Here is a 21,287-nt window from a genome sequence, read left to right as displayed (position 1 = left end):
GTACTTAATTTTAACTTTTAAAAACTTTCCCTGTATACTGTTTTCTCAACAAGGCACTGCAAAGTATGATCAAATAACTCCACATACCTTGCATCAAATGTACTTCAAAGATTTCTTAGAAACTCTTAAGTTTCAAGTAGTGGTTCTGGTGGAAGACAGAGCAATGCAAAGATTTGAGCTCAACAAAGCTGAAAGAGAGTTAACTTTCAGCCTTCAAAGGATACCTACATATCGTAATAAGTATCTTCAAATAAATATTTTGCTCTGGGCAAGTTTACACATTACTTTAAGAACTTTTACAGGAGAATAAAAGGCTAAGTTTAAACACAAGGACTCTTATACATAATAGGTTAAAGAAAATGTGTATCAGATATATTACATAAAATATAGAACATAAAACCAAGGGGCTCTTCAAACCCAGAATTCAGAATCTTGCTTCACTAGAGGAAAAATGTATTCATTTCTCTATTAAATAGATTCTGTTTTAAGAAGAAAAAAAGTCCTATAACCACTTGTTTTAGAGAGCTGTACTCTTCTAATTCAGTTCAGTTAAATATTCATTTTTCATATTGGATTACTGGCCCCATAATAAAATCATCACTACAGAAAAACCCATCTCATCATTTGAAAAAGAACTTATTTTTAAAAATTTTATTCATTTATTTATCTTAGTTGGCTCTAAGCCCAAGATGGGGCTTTAACTCACAACCCCTAGATCAACAGTCACTTGCTCCAGGCGCCTGGGTAGCACAGTCGGCTGAGCGTCTGACTTGATTTTGGCTCAAGTTGTGATCTCAGGGTCATGGGATTGAGCCCCACCTTGGGCTCCATGCTCAGCATGGAGTCTGCCTGAGTGTCTCTCTCCCTTTCTCCCTCCTCCCGCAACCCTCATGCAAGTGTGTGCACGCACTCTCTAAAATAAGTAGATCTTGGGGTGCCTGGGTGGCTCAGTTGTTAAGCATCTGCCTTCGGCTCAGGTCATGATCCCAGGGTCCTGGGATTGAGCCCCACATTGGGCTTCCTGCTCAGCAGGAAGCCTGCTTCTCCCTCTCCCACTCCCCCTGCTTGTGTTCCCTTTCTCTCTATGACTCTCTCTGTAAAATAAATAAAATCTTTAAAAAAAAAAATAAAATAAGTAGATCTTAAAAAAAAAAAAAAAAAGTCATATGCTTTAGTGACCAAGACAGCCAGGCACCCCCTCCCTATCTCATCTTTTTTAAATTCAAAGTTGAATCAAAGATTAACTGAACTCTTTTAGTTTCAATGCCTGTAGCTGAAAGTTCAGATTCTATTTCTGAAGATCAAAAAATTCCCTACCTTCAAGGATATTATTTTAAACTTTAATTAAACTTATGGAAAAATATAGAAAAGATAAGAAGGGGCGCCTGGGTGGTTCAGTTGGTTAAGCATCTGATTCTTGATCTCAGCTTGGGTCTTGATCTCAGGGTCATGAGTTCAAGCCATGCTGGGCTCTACACTGGACATGGAGCCTACTTAAAAAAAATTAAAACAAAAAACAAACCTGTTTTTAAAAAAAAAGAAAAAGAAATTAAGCTGAATAGATCAAGAATCCAGAATACAATCTGATCTATTTAACTAATAAAGACATGCCTTACAAATGTTTTCCAAACTTTTTAGAAAAGGAATGTTATAAAGGTAATTATTCTATTTAGTTCTGAGGTGAGTCATGATGAAATGTTTTAGATCGTATACTCTTCTCACTATGGTCATTTCAACTTCCAATGTTCTGTACTTTGTTACACATGTGATGTTCCCATGAAGGAATTTTTGCTTTTTCTCATCACTGCATAAAGCAATGTGCCTGAAAATAAGGGGTAGCCTGATATGACATAAATATATTTACACTTTATTTGTATTTATCCACATTTGAAAATCAAATTACACCTTCAGCATCTTTTCCTAAACAGCACCATTTGTGTAAATTTGTCTATGATGAGTTATTTTTGAAACAGTGATTAAAAAAGGCATGTTAAGTAGGTGGTCTTTTTATACGTGGCTAAAGTGGAAGACTTAATTAACACTGACTAGAATTCTAAGATTACCTAAGATATGCTATAAAAACAAGCCAAAAAATTTCCATTTCTACTTAATTTGCTCAATCATATATTATCCGACAACATTTATACTGCATTAGTGTTATGCTACCTAAACTCACATATAACATTGTAAGGCAAAAATCTCAATGTATAATTTTAAAGCTTTTCATATATTTTATAAAATATTATGAAAAAGTCACAATTATCAAAAAAGTAGAGTTTTCACTCTACTTATTAGTCTACCAAAGGTTATTTTTTCATTTCAAGATTAAATTTTTCTAAGTACACAGGGTTTTCTATAAGAGGCTAAAGAATCCAGAAAATTTTAAAAATCTGCTCTCAACTACTCTCAAATTCAATCCATTTATTAGTGGGTGACAAGGATAAAACAGAAGATTGAAATGTACCCATGTATTTTAACTTCCTCTGCCAGACCTTTTCCCAGAAATGCTAGCAATTAGCAAGACTGAACAATCTTAGTCATACACCCTTACACTAAATGGCAATGAAATTACCTTAAGAGAAAGCAGGAGGCTCTGAAAAGTATAAGATAAAAGAAACTGAAGCCAACACAAATAAATGGAACGATATACTGTACTCATGGTTTAGAATTAGTATTATTACAATGTTCGTACTACTCAAAACAATCTACAGATTCAATGTACCTTCCCTCAAAATACCAATGGCTTTTTTCATGGAACTAGAACAAAGAATCCTAAAATTCTGCGTGGAACCACAAAAGATCCTGAGTAGCCAAAGCAATCCTGAAAAAGAACAACAATGCTGGAGAAATCACACTCCCTGATTTCATAGTATACTAGATTACAAAGATATAGTTATCAAAACAGTACGGTACTGGCACAAAAAAAGATACAGAGATCAATGCAATGCCTAGCAATAAACCCATACATATAGGATCAATTAATTGATGACAAAAAAAGCAAGAACAATGGGAAAGACAGTCTCTCCGACAAATAGCATTGGGCAAACTGGACAGCCACATGCAAAAGAATGAAAATAGACCACTCCTGTACCTCATATACAAAAATAAATTCAAAATGGATTAAAGACTTGAATGTGAGACTTGAAACCAAAAAACTCCTAGAAGAAAACACAGGTAATAAGCTCTTTAACATTGGTCTTAGCAATATTTTTTCAGACTAGTCTCCTCAGGCAGGGGCAACAAAAGCTAAAATAAACAAATGGGATCACATCATACTAAAAAGTAGAGATGGGGCACCTAGGTGGCTCACTCGGTTAAGTGTCTACCTTCTGCTCAAGTCATAATCCCAGGATCCTGGGATGGAGCCCGGCATCGGGCTCATTGCTCTGCAGAGAGTCTGCTTCTCCCTCTCCTCCCTGCACTTGCTCTCTCTATCTCTCTCAAATAAATAAATCTTTAAAAAAAAAAAAGTGGAGTACCATCACACACTGTTGTTGGAAATGTTAACTGGTACAGCCAGTATGGAAAACAGTATGAAGTTTCTTCAAAAAAATAAAGAAAGAACTACTGTACAATCCAGCAATTTCAAAATCTGGATATTTATTGGAAGAAAATGAAAACACCAATTTGAAGAGATACATGCACCCCTGTGTTCACTGCAGCATTACTTACAATAGGCAAGATTTGGAAGCAACCTAAGTGTCCATCATAGATGAATGGATAAAGATTAGATATATTTAAATACACACACACACACACAAATACATACACACAATGGAATATTACTCTCATAAAATGAAAGCTCGCCATTTGCAACAACATAGATAGACCTATAGGGTATTATGCTACGTTAAATCTAAAAAACAAAACTAACAAGTGAACAAGACAATACAGAAACAGGTTCATATACACAGGTAACAAACTGTTGGTTACTGGACAGGGGAATGGGAGTGGGAGTTGAGGGGGTGGGCAAAATAGATGAAAAGGATTAAGAAGACAAAATTCCAGTTATAAAATAGTCATGGGGATGTCACATATGGGAATGCAGTCAATAATTTGTATTAACTTTGTATGGCGACAGATGATAACTGGACCTGCCATGGGAATTACTCATAATGTATAAAGATACTAAACAACAAAAAATGGAATCACTATAATGTATACCTAAAAACTAAAAGGATACTGTATACCAATTCTCCTTCAATTAACGAGAGGTCAGGAGGTATCAGTAAAAGCAAAGGTCAGAGACAACCATAAGAGGAACAAACCAACAGTGTCTGAACAATAAAGTTTATTGTAGTAAAATTCAGAATAGTTATGTTGCCTTTAAAGATGATGGCTAGTGGAGATGTTTTATGAGCTTCTCAATTGTGACTAAAAACTTTCACACGGAACTGGAGAACTCAGCTTGGAAAAGAAAAATGGATGATGAAACATTAATGTAATGGCAAAATTTTAATAAGCAAATTAACTTCTAAGCTGATGTGCCGTGGTTTCTAACCACCTCCCCTAAAAGAGTTTATCTTTCATACACAAAAATACTACTACATATTATAGTCTGTGAAAACTCAAATATGATATACAATAGTCTCAAACATAACATATCTAAAACAAAAATCTTGATTTTTTTTTTCCTATTTAGACCTACTTCTCCAATCTTTCTTAACTCAGTTAACAGTACTATTATTAAAGTTAAGCAACAGGAACCTCCTTGTTTCTCTTTTCTATCTCATTAAATTTAATTTAAAAGTAAATCCTACTGGCTCTATCTTCAAAATATATCCCCAGTCGGGGCGCCTGGGTGGCTCAGTGGATTAAGCCGCTGCCTTCGGCTCAGGTCATGATCCCAGGGTCCTGGGATCGAGCCCCGCATCGGGCTCTCTGCTCGGCAGGGAGCCTGCTTCCCTTCCTCTCTCTGCCTGCCTCTCCACCTACCTGTGATCTCTGTCTGTCAAATAAATAAATAAAATCTTTAAAAAAAAATATATATATATATCCCCAGTCAGACAACTAAATGTAATGTAGTGTCGCCTGTAAAACTGCAACATTCTGGTCTCCCTTCTTTCACTTTTTCCCCCTGCAGTGTGTTCTCTGCAGAGCAGCCAGCCCCCCCACCTTTTTTTAAAAAGATTTTATTTATTTATTTGACAGAGAGACACAGCAAGAGAGGGAACACAAGCAGGGGGAATGGGAGCAGGAGAAGCAGGCTGCCTGCTGAGCAGGGGAACCCAATGTGCCTCGATCCCAGGACCCTGAGATCATCACCCGAGCCGAAGGCAGACGCTTAACGACTGAGCCACCCAGGCACCTCCCCAAAAAATCTTTTGAAAATATAGATCATCATATGACTCTTACCTACTTAAAACCTCTAAAGGCTGTCAACTTTTCTTACCTGACAAGATCTAGTTTTGCCAACCCCTTCAACCATCTCCTACCCTTCTGTCCATTACCATAATCTTTTAACAACAGAGATATTTCTGAGTATTCTCCTTTCAGGGTCTTTGTTACTAGGCTCTTCCCTCAGGTTATGACATTACATTGGCTCCTCTTCATTCAGGAACCAGCAAAGTGTTTCTTCGCAACACTACTATTTGTTTACTGACTGTTCTTCCTAGCTCATTCCCATAAGAGGAATGATTTTGTTTTCTTGCCACTCTTTCCCTGGCACCAAGAACACAGAGGCACTGTGGAATGAAGATTCTCAATGCAAACTGAGATAGAAGAGGCAAGCCCATTCCCTCCACATCCATTACCCATTCTTTTTTTATAAGGGGGAAAAAAGTCTTTGCTTGAACATGTAATTTAAATAAATGATCTTCGACTATGAAGCAAATAATCCCACAAGAAGACATTATAAAAGATTGATTCCTTACTCATAATACAGTACTTCTAAATGGAAAAACCTGGTTTTCAAGAATGGAGCAATTAGAAGTCAATGCAAATACATAGCTATTTTCACTGCAAATAGTATTTGAAAGATTTACCAATAACTAAGTCAATAGTTCCTTCAGAAGAAATCAATTCAGCACTATCAGCTGGAACATAAAAAAAAACCAAAAAACAAAAAACACCAAAACCTTCAAACAACAGTAAATTTTGTACAACACAAGGAAAACTACTACCTGCATTTTTAATAAGAGTATCTAGCTGGGCTTGAGAATTTAACAATCTAATAAGAAACATATGATTAGGAAAAAAACTCCACTTTAATAAGCCTATTTTACATGATAGTTTATCTAGCATCGTGTGAATTTGGGCAAGTCCTTACAATGAAACACAGTCTTAAAAATTAACAACAACAACAACAAAGAACAACAACAACCCCCCCCCCCCAAAAAACAAATCAACTAGTCCCAAGTCCCGAGAAGTTTTGCGGCATGAGGTTGGCAAAAGATTTAAGTCAGAAGTTTAAAGTCAGTTTAAAGCCTTGAAAAGGTTTAATTGTTAATGTGTTAGGAATTGCTACTTGTACAGGAGGAAGCTAGGATATCCAGAAGGCAGTGATACATAAGACCTTTGCTTAGTTACGTGAAGCACAGTATTCTCAATATGGCAGATCTGATCTGATAAAACTTCCTGGATTTTTAAATTCAAATGACAAGAGATTTTACTCTAAAAATGTAATTTTCAACTTTATAAATGTGATTGAGTGACAAAATGGCATTTCATTTAAAAAAATCAACTCTGAAGTAATTCTTGATGAAAAGTTTCAATGCCTTGAAGGGAAGTGGGTAGGGGAACCGGTTAAATAGGTGATGGGATTAAAGACTAGTACACTTGCTGCGATGAACATTGGTGATGAATGGCATTACTGAATCACTATATTATACACTGGAAACTAATACTGCACTATATGTTAACTAACTGGAATTTAAATAAAACCTTAAAAAAAAAGTTTTAATGCCTTTAAACAGGAATGCCCAGAAATGGAACTCTAAAACACATAACTTTCTTCAGGTCCCTCAGAGATTCATGTCTATCCCAAACATGCAAAATATAATCACCCCATCCCAACATCCCCAAAAGTTTCAATAACTCCATCATCAGCTCAAGTCCAGAATGTCATTATCTAAGTTATTCAAACAGACTCTGGGTGTGATATACACCATGGGGCAAAATTCTTTTCCACCTGTAAAACTAGAAAACAAGTTACCACTTCTAAAATACAGTAGTGGGACAGGCACAGGATAAGTTATGGAGTTTCCCACTCCAAAGGGGAGAAAATTGTAGGAAAAAAGGAGTCACTGGAACCAAGCAATTTCAAAATTCAGAACGTCAAATTCCATTAGTTTTCAAAACCTGAGAATACTGTGGCCTGTGGCTCTCTCTACCTTCTGGGCCATTCTTTCTTTTTCTTGAAGGGAAGCACACGTTTGTAGCTGAGTAGTGCAATCAGCCCATTTCCTACCTATAGATATTGGAAGTTCATTAACCTTTCCTCAACCTATCAGTTCAAATTGGCAGTGTTTCTGCTGACAGAACATTCTTTTTTTTTTTTTTTAAAGATTTTATTTATTTATTTGACAGAGAGAGAGAGATCACAAGTAGGCAGAGAGGCAGGCAGAGAGAGAGGAGGAAGCAGGCTCCCTGCAGAGCAGAGAGCCCGATGCGGGGCTCGATCCCAGGACCCTGAGATCATGACCTGAGCCGAAGGCAGCGGCTTAATCCACTGAGCCACCCAGGCGCCCCATTTTTTATTTTTATTTTTATTTTTTTTAAAGACTGACAGAACATTCTTAAAACTCTTCTAGGTCACCTGCATTTGCCAAGAGGGTTCACACCATTCAATAAGATGGTCCTATAAAGGACTTTATTCAATCCCTATTTCTGGTTTTTACTAAGATTACTGAGGAGATCCATGAGTCCTGTGCATAATCTCTTCAGAAAGAGCAAAAGGTTATCTAGCCATGCTCTTGGATTTCTTTCCAAAGCACATTTTCCTGACAATCAATCTCCTAATTTCAGTGTCTTCTACTACCTGAATAGACTGAGAATCTCCCAAATCAAGTCCTGGATCTTTTTTGCTTTACAGTTCTTCCCACAATCTATCCCTTTCCTCTTACATTTACTATAAGCCATAAGAAACCAGGCCACAACTTAAATACTTTGTTTGGACATCTCCTCAGCTAAATATCCAACTTCACTGCTTACATCTTCTCCTTTCTATATAAATGTAGGATACAATTCAGCTAGGCTTCCTGGCACTATATAACAAATATTTCCTTTCCTCATTTTCTAATAATATCTTCATTTCCCTTTGACTTCTTCAACATTCCTATTTCTACCAACATACTATTTGCGATGGTACATGATTCCCTAAGAATACAAGTTTTCTCTCTCGTGCTCCTAACTTTATTCTGAGCCCTCACCAGCAATGCCTTTAAAGTCCATATTTCTACCAACCATCTATTCAAGGGAGTCTACGCTTCTTCTATCATGTGCCTCAAAGTTCTTCAAGTTTGTACCCATAACCCATTTCCAAAGACATTTCTACAGTTTTAGTTATTTGTTTCAGTAGCACCTCACTTCCTGGTATGAAAATCTGTATTAGTTTCTATGGCTGCTGTAACAAACTACCATAAACTTGGAGGCTTAAAACAACAGAGATTTATTCTCTCACAGACTAGAGGCAAAGTCTAAAATCACTATCACTCTACTAAAATCAAAGTGTCAATAGGGCCACACTCCCCCCAGAGACTCCAGTGGAGTCTTTTCCGTAGTTCTTCTAATTCTGGTGGCTACCAGTAGTCCTTGGCTTGTGGTCACATCATTCTGCCTCTGCTTCCTGAGCGGTGGTAATCTGGCCTGCCCCGGATGCGTTCTCTTTAATGCCTCTCTTTGCCTTCACTCTCTTTTGGTTCATTTGTTTCAAAGTTTTATGTCATCAGCTTTACTGCCCATGTTCTTAAGGAAATATATTACCAAATCTGTGGAATCAGAAATTAGCAAGAGAAACTTAAATGGGCAAATTCTATGTGAAGAAAAAGTAGACTATTGTCCTCTGTCTTACTTAACTTCTGGGAAGTGAAGTAATTTTCATATCCACAATAAAAAACCAGAAGTTGGTAAACAAAACACAACTCTGATCATAAAAGTAAAGGGTTTTTAGAGACGGTCCACTCAGGAAATAGATCAGGCCAAGGATCGTGATCAAAGGTTGACTGTAATGACAGGAAGGCAATTACCTCCATAACTAAAGACAATCCGTGGTTTTAAAACTACCATATAACAGTTTCCCTCCTCCCTCAAGCCTTTAAATTTTAAAACCTGTTTTATACTCAAATGGAAAGCAGAGTTAAAGATAAATTTATTATCGTTCTTACCTCTACACAGTCAAAATTCTCATCAACTTTAGATGCATATTCAACACGAAACATTGTTGACAGGCTACCAGCAATATAGTATAACAGGATCTTCAAACCCTTGTAACCAAAAGCAGTTTCACTGAAAAGGAGAAAAATATCAGTAATCTGAGACCCCAGAAAAACTCTTTGCAAAGTCATTACAAAGAATTAGCTCTCTATATAAACAAGTTTAACTTCATGGGTAATTGCAAGATTTTACCATACTTATTTTAGAAACAAGTACTGGTAATAAAACTGTGCTTCAGCTTTCCTCATTTATAAAATAAGAGAGGGGCCCCTGGCAGGCTCGGCTGGTAGAGCACGTGACTCTTGACCTCAGGGTTGTGAGTTCAAGCCCCACCTTAGGTGGAGAGATTACATAAAAATAAAATCTTCAAAAAAATAGAGTAAGAATAATAACACCTACCTCAGGGACATTATTTGGGTTACATGAGCAAGTTAATACCTATAAACTGCTTGTAATGTTGACTGGCATGTTATACGAGTTATGTCATAAATGTAATACATCATTGTGACTGCTTCTGCTATTACTAGTACCAGAAGGCATTTCGAATCAGACACAAGTGGTATGAAACTGGTACCTTGCTAGGCAAGAAGCTAAGATGTAGCTTTGGCCCAGTCTTTCCTTTAGTTTACCACTTGCTTCCATCATCAACATCCAGAGCTGATGAAAGTGGCAGAAGCACCTATCTAATTACATCAGCCTATGAACTCAGAAAGCAGATCTAGAGCAGCTGTTTTTCCAGCCCTGCTCCTTTCAGCCCACTTATACTTTGATATTCTCTTTTCTGACTTAAAAAAGAGTCTTCCAAAATGTGCATCTAAAATATCCAGAATAGGTAAAGCTATACGGACAGAAGGTAGGTTAGTGATTCCTAGGGCTGGGGAGATTTAGGGAGGAAAAAGAGAATGACTGCTAATGGTTATGGGAATTTTGGTGGGAATGACAAAATGTTCTGAAATTGACTGTAATGACTGCACAGTACAATACACTAAAAATCTTTGAATTGTATACTTTAAATAGATGAATTATATAGTAAATTACATCTCAATAAAGCCTTTTTTTTTTTTTTTAAGTGAATTCTGAAGAACAGTGCCTGAAAGGAGCAGTGTCATTTTTAGATTTCTGTCCAGGCTACCAAAATAAAACATAAGCAGGGTCTATTCCAGGACTCTGAAAGTTATGTGCATAAAAAGCAGTGGCAGTGATAAGTAGGATCAAGACCAATGTCACACTTGAGTCATAAGATACAGGGTTATGATTATGTGACTGTCACCTGTCTACCTTAGAAGGGGAGTATGTAAGCATTTTTAATGACATGTAAAACAGAATGAATGTACAAAGTACCACTGAGAAGCAATCTGTAAGACTAGATTCTATGCACCTAAGGAAGAGATTTTAAATAGCAGGAAGAGGAAAGAAATAAAATAAATAGCTCCTTAATGATAGAAATCCCCAAAGAAAATATTTTTCTCTTTATAATAAAATAAAACATATTTAAAATACAAAAGGAAAAAAATACAAAAGGTTCAAATTTTGGCATGAATCAATATGTACTAAAATAGAATTATTAACATTTAAAAGCACATAAAATGCCCAATCCAATACATTAATAATGAAAAATTCTAAGGAAATTTGTTCCATGGAGAGACATTTGTTAATTTCAAAACACATTAAATAAATATGTGAACAATGCTGAAATAAGACATAAGTACAATAGCCATGTCAAAATACCCTTTCCTACTACAACAAAGCAGGGTTCCTTGGGAAAATGGCTAACCCCAGAACTAGTAGAGTAAGTAGAAGATGAATCTCGAACATCTTATTGTATTTGAAAGTAAAGTGTCTCCCAAGTGATGATGGTTTATCAAAAGGATTAAAAAACTGGTTTGAAATGGGATAATTTGACCATCGTAATTAATAACAGTAGCAGATTATGACCCTTGAATTAAAAAAGAATCTTTGAGTCTATTCTGATATAAACAAAGAAATACATAAGGGGAAAAAGAGGAGCTCTTCCTTAGAGAATGCCAATAAATGTACAAAGTATGACAGAGTTAGAAAATCACTATTTTGCCACCACAATAAAAGATTCAAGCAAGAATCATCAGCGGATTTAAAACTACTGGGTGAGGGGTGTTTGGGTGGCTCAGTGGGTTGGGCCTCTGCCTTCGGCTTGGGTCATAATCCCGGGGTCCTAGGATCGAGCCCTGCATCGGGCTCTCTGCTCAGCGGGGAACCTGCTTCCCCTCCTCTCTCTGCCTGCTGCTTTGCTTACTCATGATCTCTCTCCCTCTGTCAAATAAATAAAATCTTTTAAAAAAATAAAATAAAATAAAACCACTGGGTGAAAGTCTGATGGGAAATAGGATATTTTCAGTCTCAGAGTATCTCCCTACAGACTACATAATAAAAGAAAAAACCGTATAGTGCAGAAAACTGACAGACACCTCTAAACTAAGTGATCCAAGTTAATGAACAATGGAACAAACTGATATCATGGACTATCTGATTGTGACAGACTGAGACAGCCACATACAACCTCTGTGGTGGTTCTACAAAAATGTACATTATCTGAATTTCATCACAAAGAAACAAACTAACACAAAATGAAGGCTTATTAAAAACCTATACCCTGTGAAAATGTCCATGTCATGAAAAACAAAGAAAGGCTGAGGAACTGTTGCAGATTAAAGACCAAAGAGATATGACAACTAAATGCAGTATGTGGGGTGGCTGGGTGTCTCAGTTGGTTAAGCGTCTGCCTTTGACTCAGGTCATGATCCCAGCCAGGGTCCTGGGATGGAGTTCCAGCACTGGGATCTCTGCTTAGTGGGAGCCTGCTTTTCCCTCTCCCTATTGCTCCCCCTGCTTGTACTGTGTCAAAGAAAAAATAAAATCTTAAAAATAAATAAATAAAATGCAATATGTGGATCCAAAATGAGGAAAATTGTTATAAAAGAATTATTGGAAACCAACTGGAAAATTTGAAATGTGGACTATATCTCAGAAAATAGTATCACAGCATTGTTAAATTTCCTAAATTTTGGTAATTATATGGTTACTGTCCTTGTTTTTAGGAAATATATATTAAAGAATTTAGGAGTAACGTATCAAGATGTATCTGCAAACAACACTGAAACGATTCAACAACATACCAACTCTATATAGGAGAGAATGATTAAAGCAAATAGAACTAAATGTTACCAACTGGTGAATCTAAGTGAAGGATATACAGAGTACTACTCTTTTTTTTCTTAGAATCAATTAATTAACATACAGTGTACGAATAGTTTCGGAGGTAGAGTTCAGTGATTTATCAGCTGCCTATAACACCCAGTGCTTACATCAATTGCCCATCATAGAGTACTATTCTTACAAGTTTCTGCAAATAAGTTTTTTCAGCATCAAAAGTTTAAAAAAAAATGGTAACTGACTACTCTAATAATGTAATAAAGCTATAGGAAATAAAGGAATTGTGCTGAATATCCCAGGACGTATCTTTAACATTGCTTTTAAAAATAAATTTCTTGCAATGCCTGGGTGGCTCAGTTGGTTAAGTGCCTGTCTTAGGCTCAGGTCATGATCCTGGGGTCCTGGGATCAAGCCCTGCACCTGACTCCCTGCTCCACGGGGCAGCCTGCTTCTCTCTCTCCCTCTGCCTGCAGCTCCCCCTGCTTGTGTGTGCACTCTCTCTCTCTGTCAAATAAATAAATAAAAGCGTTTAAAAATAAATAAATAAATAAATTTATCTTAACTGCTTATTTACTTGTCATAGAAGAACTTGAGCTTTCTAGCTTCAGGAGAGCATATTCTGTACTAAGAGCCACAGAGCAAAGCAGCAGGAAGAAAAAGCGGTAATTATAAATATGGGCTTCACAGACCGCCTGAATCTGAAATTCGGTCATTCATATGTCCTTAAGCAGCTATTCAATTCCACCAATGTACAATATAATGAATGATAATACCATCGCTAAGATCGTTGTGAGAATTAAATGAGCTAATGTGTATCCACAGCACTACGTGATAGGTATTGTAAACTGGTATCTCAATGTCAAAAATGCCATTCTAATGTCTATTTTAAAGTAAATTACATAAAAACAGCAAAGAAAATAAAGTCTGACTTCTAGAAAAAAAAAAAAAATTTTATTGGTCACAATACTTGGGCAAAGTTACTTACTCATCCCCAAAGAGTTGATGGGTATATTCAGGAAAGAAAGTTCTAATGTCATTCTCAAGATCTTCAGGAAAACGAACTGTTTAAAAGAATAAAATTATAGAGATATTAAAGATACTAAATTAAAGATATTAAAGGTGACAGGTATTTCCATTTCAAGAATTTCACTATAACTAGGATACAGCCAACAATCCTTCTTACGTAAAATGTCACTTTTCCATTATATGATTTACACTGGATTCTCATGAGACAAATGAACAATGAAAATTAGAATATCACTGAGCGCTTCAGCGTCAAAACCCTACTGATTTTAAGAATTAGAAAACTAGTTATGACAAAGGCATCTGATTCAGTTTTTATTTTTCTGTACGTTTACATATAATGCAAAGAATAAAAGAAAACAAAACCAAAAAAGACACTTTGAGATAAGCAAATCTACAGCATCAAAAAAATGAAAAAAAAAGACTAAAAAAGAACGCTCTAGGAAAACATTCTGAGATAAGAGTACCCAGAGTTTGTGGGTTTTTTTAAAATAAGATTTTATTTATTTATTTGACAGAGAGAGACAGCGAGAGAGGGAACACAAGCAGGGGGAGTGAGAGAGGGAGAAACAGGCTTCCTGCCTAGCAAGGAGCCCGATTCAGGGCTCGATCCCAGGACCCTGGGATCATGACCTGAGCCAAAGGCAGCTACCTAAGGAGTGAGCCACCCAGGTGCCCCAAGAGTACTCAGAGTTTTAAGGAGGCCTTTATCATTACATCATTTTTTATCAGTGCAAGATGATATTCATGTTTCCTAAGGTGGTTTTTTTTTTTTTTTTCCTACTAAAAGTAATACTGTGGGGTGCCTGGGTGGCTCAGTGGGTTAAAGCCTCTGCTTTCAGTTCAGGTCATGATCTCTGGGGCCTGGGATCAAGCTCCACATCGGGCTCTCTGCTCAGCAGGTAGCCTGCTTCCCCCTCTCTCTCTGCCTGCCTCTCTGCCTACTTGTGATTTCTATCTGTCAAATAAATAAATAAAATCTTAAAAAAAAAAAAAAAAAGTAATGCTGCCATGACATCCTTACATACACTTTTCTGTATACTTACAAGTATATACAGGGTAAGTTCCTGGCAGTAGAAACGCAGAGTAAAAGTACTGAATTAGGGGCACCTGGGTGGCTCAGTGGATTAAGCCACTGCCTTCGGCTCAGGTCATGATCTCAGGGTCCTGGGATCGAGCCCCGCATCGGGCTCTCTGCTCTGCAGGGAGCCTGCTTCCTCCTCTCTCTCTGCCTGCCTCTCTGCCTACTTGTGATCTCTCTCTCTGTCAAATAAATAAATAAAAAATATTAAAAAAAAAAAGTACTGAATTATTTTTATAAATATTACTTAAATGCCCTCTAAACATATTTTAAGAGTTTATATACCTACTAGCAGCTACTTAAACTCCTTTGTTTCCCATCTCCCCGAGAATATTCTGTAACCTCAACTTTAATTTTTACCAATTTAAGATGGAAATGGGCACCCTGTTACTCATTTGCATTTGAGTTCTGATACTAAACATTTTCCCAAAATAACTTGTCTAATGTAGGAAAAACCCTTACCCTCCCCTCACCAAAATCTTTAAATTGAAGAATGAAAAGATAAGCTTAGGTTAAAAATTTCTAACACTATCCTCTTAGAACAGGTCATTCACAGGGTGCCAAAGTATCATCCAGCAAATTAATGATTTACAGAAGAAAAGATACCTTTTCACTGTAGAGATCTGGCAGTATGACCTTTCCAAGTAATCTAACTTAAAATCACTCATTATAGGATAGATCAACATTGTATGTCTTCTGCTTCAATGCAATATAAAATATACAGCCATCATCTATGAAACATTTTCTTACCAAAAATGTTTACGCTAGCTCTAATGCAGCTTTAAATCTTCCAATTTACAAGAAATATAAAGGACAGGGTAACAAGTTAAATACTACCAAAAGAAAACATACAAATTCAGAATGTAAATCTGTTTATTAATTCTACTCAATAACATTACTCTTCCAAATAAACCAATGGTATGGAGAAAAGACTGTTCTGGATTTAAAAGAGATTTAAGAAACATTACAGCCAAACATGATGCATGATCCTTGACTGAATTCTGGATTAAAGAATTTTTTTTAAAAAGCTACTGAATGGGTGCCTGGGTGGGTCAGTCATTTAGTGTCTGCTTTTAGCTCAGGTCGTGATCCCAGGGTCCTGAGCCCACATCAGCCTCACATTGGGGGTCCCTCCTCAGCAGGGAGCCTGCTCCTAACTCTGACTGCCGCTCCCCTGGTCATCCTTGCCCTCTCCCTCCTTCCCTCTCTCTCGGGCAAATAAATAAATAAATAAATAAATAAATAAATAAATTAGAATAAAAACAAAGCTACTGAAGACTTTCAAGGACAATCAAGAAATCAGAGAATTATATAATAATGGTAATTATTAATTACCATTAATTTCCATAGGTATGATAATGGAATTGTCATAATTATGGAATTATGGTTATCTATGTGAATATTCATATATTAGGACTGTCATGATGTTCAGAAATCTATTTTGGGGGCACCTGGGTGGCACCGTCAATTAAGCGTCCAACTCTTGGTTTTAGTTTGGGTTGTAACCTCAGGGTCATGAGATCAAGCCCTGAGTCAGGCTCCAAGTTTGGTGCAGGGTCTGCTTGGGATTTCCTCTCCTTCTCTCCCTCTTCCCTGTATGAGCATGTGTACTTTCTTTCAAATAAATAAATAAATCTTTTTAAAAAATTACTTTCAAATAATTTAGCAAAAGTATATATTAAAGCAGATATGATAAAATGTTAATTGTTGAATTTAGATTTGGATATATAGGTAAGTATCGTTCTATTCTCTCAACTTTTCTCTGTATTAACAAATTTTCATAATGAAAACTGAAACTAAAAAAAACCCTGGGCAAATACAGCAAAATGTTAAGATGTGAATCAGCTAAGTGATGGGATCATGACACTCATTAGCCTGCTCTACACTTTCTGTATGTCTATAGTATTACACAATAAAAAAAAAATCCAATATGTCTAGACTCTTTAACCCCCCAAATATCCCACTACTGATCTCTAAAATTTAAAAATGTCTGGAAGTCTCTAGAAACTATTAAAAATTAATTTCAAACTACTGCTTTTAATATAATATATAGTATTTCGGTACTGATGAGACACACAGAGAAAAAGAAATGTAACAAGTGTCAAAAATGCAGTGATAACTATTTCTATAATTTGGATTGGCCTTCTTCCAATATACCTGTCATCTAAACTATTAAGGTTTTACTATTTCAGCATGAAATTTAGTCCATAGGTAATAGGAACTAAAAGAAAGAGAAAGCAAAGTGACACGTCTTTCAGCTGAAGTAAAAATCAAATAGCTTAAGGGTAAATATATAGTCAAATATTTATTGTTTGGTTCTGATTAATTTGGGTGAAAGAATCTAACAGAAATCCTTTAAAACCAATGCTGTGTATATTACAAAGGATTTTTTTAGTACAGAATAAATGAAGTTTTTATATTAGTCATTGTATTACATGAAACTGTTCACTGTACTACAGTTAGCCACACTGAGCAGATTCCTAAAAAGTTGCCCCAAATTCCTGGGATTACACACTGAGAAGATACCCAAGGTTATACTTTACAGAGATTAGACTAAAAGTAATTTCCTCAAAAAGGGTCTTTAAGGTAAAAAGTCCTTGGCCTAGATAAAAGGAACCAACAATTAGTGCTAGGAGGTTAGTCTCTCTAACAGATAAGAAAAAAAGATGAATTTTCTACTTTTTTTTAAAAAGATTTTTATTTATTTATTCGACAGAGAGAGACACAGTGAGAGAGGAAACACAAGCAGGGGGAGTGGAAGAGGATGAAGTAGGCTTCCTACTGAGCAGGGAGCCTGATTCGAGGCTCGATCCCAGGACCCTGAGATCCTGGGATCATGACCTGAGCCCAAGGCAGACCCTTAACTACTGAGCCACCCACGTGCCCCTCTACTTTTATTTAAAAAACAAACAAACAAACAAAAAACCTCAGGGCACCTGGCTCAGTGGGAGAACATATGACTCTTAATCTTGGGGTCATGAGTTCAAGCCCCACATTGAACGTAGAACTTACTTGAAAAAATAAAAAACCCTCAATACTTACATAACTGTAGTAATTACCACAAAAGAAATGAAACCACATCTCTGTATTTGTCTATTCTGGACATTTCACATAAATGGAATCATACAATATCTGCCTTTTATATCTGGCTTCTTTCTTCTTTTTTTTTTTTAAGTGAGCTCCACACTCAGCATGGAGCCCAACACAGGGTTTGAACTCAAGAACCCTCAGATCAAGAGCCAGAAACTCTTTTTTTTCATTTAATTTTTTGGTGTGTGTTCCAAAATTCATTGTTTATGCACCACACCCAGTGCTCCATGCAATATGTGCCCTCCTTAAAACCCACCACCAGGCTCACCCATCCCCCCACTCCCCTCCCCTCCAAAGTTTGTTTGTTTCTCAGTTTGTTTCTCAGAGGCCACAGTCTCTCAAGGTTTGTCTCCCCCTAACTTAACCAACTGAGTCACCCAGGTGTCCATTTCTGGCTTCTTTCACTTTGTATGTTTTAGAGGTTCATCCATGTTACAGCATGTACCATTAATTCATTCCTTTTTGAGGTTGAATAATATTCTACTATATGGATATACCATATTTTGCTTATCCAGTCCTCAGTTAATAGACATTTAGGATGTTTCCGTTTGGGGGTTACTATGAATAATGCTGCTATGAACGTTCCTGAACAAGTTTTTGTGTGAACAGTGTCGTATGCCAACACAGGACATGTTCATAAGAAGCAGTCACACAGTATTATTAACCATATTATTTAGTTGTCACTTGAACATTTACTGTGTACCAGGCAATTTGCTAAGGATTTTATAAACATTATAGTTAATCCCCACAAGAACTATAAAAGGTAGGCATTAATTATTATGTCCATTTCCAGATGAAAAATGCAAAAAAAGACTAATTTGCTCAAGGACACAAATAAGTATGGGCTTGGGGCGTCTGGGTGGCTCAGTGGGTTAAGCCTCTGCCTTTGACTCGGGTCATGATCTCGGGGTTCTGGGATTGAGCCCCGCACCAGGCTCTCTGCTTGGTGGGGCGCCTGCTTCTTCCTCTCTCTCTGCCTGCCTCTCTGCCTGCTTGTGATCTCTCTCTCTCTCTCTCTCTCTGTTAAATAAATAAAATCTTAAAAAAAATAAGTATGGGGGCGCCTGGGTGGCTCAGAGGTTAAAGCCTCTGCCTTCAGCTCAGGTCATGATCTCAGGGTCCTGGGATCGAGCCCCGCATTGGGCTCTCTGCTCAGCAGGGAGCCTGCTTCCTCCTCTCTCTCTGCCTGCCTCTCTGCCTGCTTGTGATCTCTTTCTCTGTCAAATAAATAAATAAAATCTTAAAAAAAAAAATAAGTATGGGCTTAAGGATGAATCAACCTGACATATATACATGTACATGAGAACATGTAAAGAGTGTGAACTCTCCTGGATATCACAAACATTAAATATTTCTAACTCTTTACAATGCAGTTATGTCAGTAAATCAAGAGAGCAAGCAAGCAACCCCAAAATCGACCAATAGTAGAATAATTAAATTACATAAATGAAATATTTTTAATGTACATATTAAACATAATGCTATTGAGAAATATTTGGTGATAGAAAACTGTTCATAATGCATTTAGGTGAACAGAACATGACAATATAACCTCAATTTTATAAAAGAGAAATAACATAAATGAATATATAATTTTAAAAACTAGAAGGAATTATCCCAAATTATAATACAGAAGTACTATAGTTATTCTGAGTGATAAAATTATGGGTAATTTTTTTTTATATTCTTATACACTTCCCAAAATTTCTGCAAATTATGTATTATTCCAACAGAGGAATATACAATATAAAAAACTATAATAATTTAAAGTAATTTTTCTTTTCAGGAAAACCTGTCATTTACATTTTTGGAGAAAAATGGAAGATCAGGGCCCAGAATACTTAATGGCACCTTATCACCAACACAGATCATTGAATCATCTCATTCAATACATTCATTGAATCATCAATGAATCTTCTATTTGAATATAAATCCTGTTGTTTCCACTCCTATGTATAGTTCCTATATTTCCTAGTTCTCAGTCACTTCCGTAATTTCAAGAGGGACAAAATGTGTAAAAGATGATACATTCTACACCGTATGTTAACAAACTGGAATTTATTTATTTATTTATTAAGATTTTATTTATTTAGGGGCACCAGGGTGGCTCAGTGGGTTAAACCTCTCTGCCTTCAGCGTGGGTCATGATCTCAGGGTTCTGGGATGAAGCCCCACATTGGGCTCTCTGCTCAGCGGGGAGCCTGCTTCCCTACCCCCCGCCTGCCTCTCTGCCTACTTGTGATCTCTGTCAAATAAATAAATAAAATCTTTAAAAAAAAGATTTTATTTATTTATTTGACAGAGAGAGAAACAGCAAGAGCAGGAACACAAGCAGGGGAAGTGGGTGAGGGAGAAGCAGGCTTCCCACTGAGCAGGGAGCCGGATGCGGGGCTCAATCCCAGGACACTGGGATCATGACCAGAGCTGAAGGCAGCTACTTAACTACTGAGCCACCCTGGCGCCCCCTACCTGGAATTTAAACAAAGGCTTGGGAAAAAAAAAAAAAAAAGATACATTCTACATGTCTTACTAGCCCAAACCATAATTAAGAAATCACCAAGGCACATTAATCAGTTTTAAAGTTTAATAATGCTTAAGTATTTAACATATGTATGATCCATCGACAGGCACTCATAATGCAGATATAAATGGGTTCCACTTCAGAGATGCCATATATTCCCCGTATCTAACTGTACTCTGATTATATCAAAGTTTATTCATACTCCTGTGATTTTTTTCTTTTAAAGATTCTTCTATTTATTTGAGAGAGAGAGAGAGAGAAAGCATGAATGCTTTTAAAATGGGAGGGGCAGAGAGAGAGGGAGAGAGAATCTCAAGCCGACTCTGCACTGAGCGCAGAGCTCCACTAGGAGCCTGATCCCAGGACCATGAGATCACGACGTGGGCCAAAACCAAGAGTCAGATGCTCGACCAACTGTGCCACCCAGGCACCCCTTACTCCTGTGTCCTTTGAACAACTGAAATCTTAGTGTTTTGGCCAATACATACTTTCCTGACCATGTTAAACTGTAAAGTAAGTTTAAATACACTATTTTAAAATGTAAGGGTCAAGGCAGGCCCTACTATGCTCCTGGCAACATTCCCATCAGCTCCACCAGCCTGCAACATTAGAGGTCTTAATGTTACAATATACCTTAGAAACCCTGAGATCATAACCCGAGCCGAAGGCTGTGGCTTAACCCACTGAGCCACCCAGGCGCCTTGTATTTCCAACTTTTCTATAAGTTTGCAATTGTTTCAAAAAAAAAAAAAACAAAAAGGAATGCAGCCCACCAGATCTGCTGCATGTCTCAATCTCCCAAAAATTGGGTTTTAAATTCAAACCCCCCCAAAAGCAGCTACTTGGGGGGCAACCTCAAACCTCCCTGAATCACGTACTTAGTGTGCATTTCATACTATGTAAATTGTACATCACTTTTTAAAAAGCAAGAATAAGTCATCTAACTTTATCCTGTGTCTTCCTCTAGCTGCCCATTTCTCAACTCAACCTCTCAGCAAAACCATAACAGTC

At 36.9% G+C, this 21,287-nt stretch overlaps 2 protein-coding genes across 2 annotated transcripts in view; one reads left to right on the top strand and one right to left on the bottom strand.

The window, feature by feature from the left end:
* The window catches only part of SLC25A12 (solute carrier family 25 member 12), a 199,791-nt gene that overhangs the window by 43,873 nt on the left and 134,631 nt on the right, over positions 1–21,287 (top strand). The window lies entirely within an intron of this gene.
* The window catches only part of HAT1 (histone acetyltransferase 1), a 60,995-nt gene that overhangs the window by 29,507 nt on the left and 10,201 nt on the right, over positions 1–21,287 (bottom strand). The window contains exons 3-4 of the mRNA XM_046018997.1: positions 13,547–13,622; positions 9,324–9,444 (exon numbers count right to left, since the gene is read on the bottom strand). Coding sequence (XP_045874953.1) covers positions 9,324–9,444; positions 13,547–13,622 — 197 coding nt within the window. The remainder of the gene's footprint in view (positions 1–9,323; positions 9,445–13,546; positions 13,623–21,287) is intronic.

This window comes from Meles meles, chromosome 9 (genome assembly GCF_922984935.1).
Source record: "Meles meles chromosome 9, mMelMel3.1 paternal haplotype, whole genome shotgun sequence".
Taxonomy (NCBI): Eukaryota; Metazoa; Chordata; class Mammalia; order Carnivora; family Mustelidae; genus Meles; species Meles meles.
The sequence above is the reverse complement of the archived record's forward strand: the minus strand, read 5'-3'. Positions and strand labels throughout refer to the sequence as shown.